A 3,861-nucleotide genomic window follows, 5' to 3' on the forward strand; every position below is an offset into this window, starting at 1 on the left:
CAATTATAAAAGATAAACGATCTATGCCTATTGACAAGTTTTCTTTTTTATTCACGGTAGGTGGAAATGAATTGACGATTTCCAGGTTTATATTTCCAATATAGGATGAAAGTTGCTTTTCCCTTCTTTAAGAGCACCTAGTTGGATTTCTTAAATTATGAAAAGGCCTTCATTTGCCTATTGCGCCAAACCCAATTTTTGTAATATTTCATTAGATGTTGTCAATCATAGATACATTCCAGGACAAAACCCAAGTCCACAAATAAATTTGCAATACAAGATATAAGCACATAAGAGAAACCCCAAGGAAAATGAACAACTTTTGATATCTTTTACATTTCACACAAAGAATTTTGTTTTTCCATTTGCATTATGATTGAAGATGGCATTAGCCATCTGCTTGTATCTGCTTGTGCTCGTGGTTTAACTAGATTTATCAGCTGTGCAGGGAAAAAGTTTCGACCCTGTTAATTAGGTAAACTAGTAAACCACAAAGAAATGTTGTAGGAAATTTACGGCAAAATAATAAAATCTCAAAAGCTCCCCCTTTTCTTCCCTTTCTCCCTACCTCTCCTCCTTTCTCCTCCTCCTCTCCTCTCCCCCCTCCTGCTCCTTGTCCCCTTCCTTCTCTCCCCCTCTCCCTTCACCCCTCCCCCTCCCCCTCCCCCTTCCCCGCTGGCCTCACGACAGAGCACAATAATCAGATCACAAACAACAAAAGAAAAAAAAGGTTCAATTGCGGTCTACTAATGCGCCAGACACAACACAATAAAGATGTTCATGAAACAGCACACGTATTATCTAGAATTCGGCAACATAGATGTCATAGTTATACAGCAATCAAAGATGCTAATATCAGAAGATACATCTCAGTTTTATTTATGTCGTGAATATTTCATCTTCACAGAGGAGGTGGCTTCCTGATCTTTGTGGCTTGCTCAAAGTCATATGCGATCTCTATCAGTTTTGGTTCCGATCCTTTTAGCCCTCCAAAGGAAATGCCATATGGGGTGCCGTCAGTGTCATAACCTGCTGGAACATTTATTCCAGGGTATCCTCCGGCGGAAATAGCAGATACAATTGTGCTAATAGGTGTCACTAAGGCGTCCAATTTATTTTCCTTCATCAACTTCTCAAATCCATTTTTGGACGCTCTAGTTAAATTAAGCAGTAGTTGCCTTTCCGGTATGCCAATGCCATTGGTTTTCTCTGCCGCCTCAAATATATCTTGTCCGTACTCTTTTATCTTTTCCTGAAGCACAATAGAGTAGTCTTAGAGTGCCGTGTTTTTCTAACAAAGGCTATGGACTGAATTTTAGCCAACCATTGCCTACGTTGTGAATGAACATGACCCTAAACTAAAGATTCTGTTACTTACCAACTTCGAGTGATCCTTATTGAAGACTATTGCATCGGCTAGAGATCGCACAGGAGAGGTGATCAACTGCTTTAGATAAGCATTTAGTGCCAGCTTGAATTCCACAATCAAGGCTTTGGATTCGTCATTTAACATTGAAATTATGATGGTGTCGAAGCTGGCTGTATCCACAATGTCAACCAATACTGCACCTCGTTGCCTTGATTTAGCCAAAATCTCATAATACTGTGTTAGACCTTTAACAATATTGAAATAGGCTAACCAAATCCAACCCAATTTGCTTTGTGAATTAACCAAAAGACATGCTGGAAGGTTTTTAATTGGGGTCCAAACGCAAAGTTATCAATAATCTGTTCAAAGTACGAACAAAAAATATTGTGGTAGCTAGTCATTCTGCTACTTTACTAGTGTACAGACTTGTTCACACACTAGATGAATCACAATCATCTTTCCCTCTGCATCCAATGTGAGATTTCAATTAGGTATAGTAGAACTTCAAAGTTTATGCTACTGAACTCACCTTAGAACGCGGAAGTGAGTTTCAAAAGCTTTCAGTGCTACAGAAGAGTTGCGGAATCCCACAAAGGAGTACCTTGGAATCCCCAGTCTCTTTCCCTTAAGTCCATTAGACTTGAGAAATTGCAAATAACCTCGATGAGGAATATACTTTGAAGCTTTTTTGGTTGCTACTGCATCATCAGGATCAAATCCAACAATGGCATCAAGAACATACACTGCATCTGAAACTGTCCTGCATATTGGCCTGTTCTGTCCCATAAATATATTGTTATGATTTTGTATCTATTGTTATGCTTTCTTGTTCATTTTCAAGTACTAATTCACCTTTATACGGTATGGCGATGAAATAGCGATAAAATAAAAGCAAATTAAGCATCTTTCATTACCCAACCGTATCCTGTCGAGGTGAAAAAGGGACAACACCGGCTCGACTTGTTAGCCCTACAGTAGGTTTGATCCCCACGACTGAATTATAACTAGAAGGGCATAAAATGGATCCAGCTGTTTCTGTACCTAGTGTGACTGCAACCATATTTGTTGCTACTGATATTGCTGATCCGGTGCTTGATCCACATGGATAAGCAGATTTAAGGTACGGATTCTACATGGAATCGAAACCACAACATGGCATTGTATATCAGTACTTGCATTTCTAATTGACCTAGAAAGGCTGCATAAGGACTCAGATTTTGATTCCTAAACCACAAATTTCTGAAAAAACAAAACAAAGAAAAAGAAAATTTCTGACTCATATAGTTGCATGGAAAATTGGAAACCAAATGGAGCATGTCAGCAACTTACCACACTTTGGCCACGTCTAGCATTCCAACCGTTAGGCACACCTGATGACCTGGCACCAGCCCATTCTGTCATGCTAGCCTTTCCTAAGATGATTGCACCAGCCCTCCTTAGCTTCTTGACCACCCCTGCATCTTGCGGTACAACTGATCCCAGAAGTGCATAAGATCCAGCTGTTGTGTTAAGCTTGTCCTTGGTTGCAATGTTATCCTTGAGCAGAATTGGGATACCAGCTAGTCCTGTCACGGAGCCTGGCTTCTTAGCTTTTCGATCCTGGTCTGCCTTGTGGGCTAAATGCAGAGCATCCGGATTCACTTCTATGACTCCATTAAGAACTGGATTTAGTCTCCTAATCTCTTTGAGGTAGAATTCAACCAATTCCCGAGAAGTGAGTCTGTTATGATCCAAGGCAATCCTAATATCATGCACAGTAGCTTCTCTGATTGAGAATAGACTTCCTTCAGCATTATGGCTAAGGCCAAGAATAGTAGTACTCCAGAAAAGTAGTAGCGCTATATCCATATGGATTTCTATACTGTAATATCTTTGAGAGAAACTATTTCTATATACTGGTAACTAAGTTCTATTTCTTCTTGTTGTAATTCACTAGTATTGTCAAGACAATGGATATATATATATATATATATGATATAGTCGGATGATTCCATCCTCTACTGTTGTTTTCTTGGCCATGTTTTCAACGATAAAGACATCCAGTTGACTGAAAAAAAAGGATTTTCTGCTGACTGACTTTTGTTTTTGGTATAGTACATTTGGAGTAGAAACATAAATCTCGCGGGAAACAAGAAACAGAGAGGGGAGAAAATCCTAACAATGAGTGAGGTAGACAATTCCGTTTAGTGAAGCCAAGCTTAAAGGTAAGAAGATGAGGAATCCTTCTTCACGCGGAAATGATGTCAATCAAATTGCAATGAGAGAGATATATATAAATAGGAAAAGCATGTTGCAGATAAAATACTGGAGTAGGTAAAATTTGGTACATTATACTTGAGGAAGTTAAGTCGTGAAGACTTTCTTTTGATTGGATAATTGATCAACAAAAAACTAGCAGTCAAAGTAGCCATCCTCATAGTCATTGTCATATACGAGCAAGATAACAATACCTCTTTAAAGTAGACCATTAGATTGATGATAATATTTAGGGC

At 39.0% G+C, this 3,861-nt stretch overlaps 1 protein-coding gene across 1 annotated transcript; it reads right to left on the reverse strand.

The window, feature by feature from the left end:
- Nucleotides 1-775: 775 nt before the first annotated feature.
- LOC113727226 (probable amidase At4g34880) lies at nucleotides 776-3,365 on the reverse strand. The gene is made up of 5 exons (XM_027251264.2): nucleotides 2,699-3,365; nucleotides 2,284-2,498; nucleotides 1,899-2,141; nucleotides 1,379-1,577; nucleotides 776-1,252 (listed from the first exon to the last, which is right to left on the reverse strand). Exons 1-5 carry the CDS (start codon nucleotides 3,215-3,217, stop codon nucleotides 902-904), a joined length of 1,527 nt encoding a protein of 508 aa, XP_027107065.1. The 5' UTR covers nucleotides 3,218-3,365; the 3' UTR covers nucleotides 776-901.
- Nucleotides 3,366-3,861: the final 496 nt, after the last annotated feature.

Source organism: Coffea arabica, chromosome 2c (genome assembly GCF_036785885.1).
Source record: "Coffea arabica cultivar ET-39 chromosome 2c, Coffea Arabica ET-39 HiFi, whole genome shotgun sequence".
Classification (NCBI taxonomy): Eukaryota; Viridiplantae; Streptophyta; class Magnoliopsida; order Gentianales; family Rubiaceae; genus Coffea; species Coffea arabica.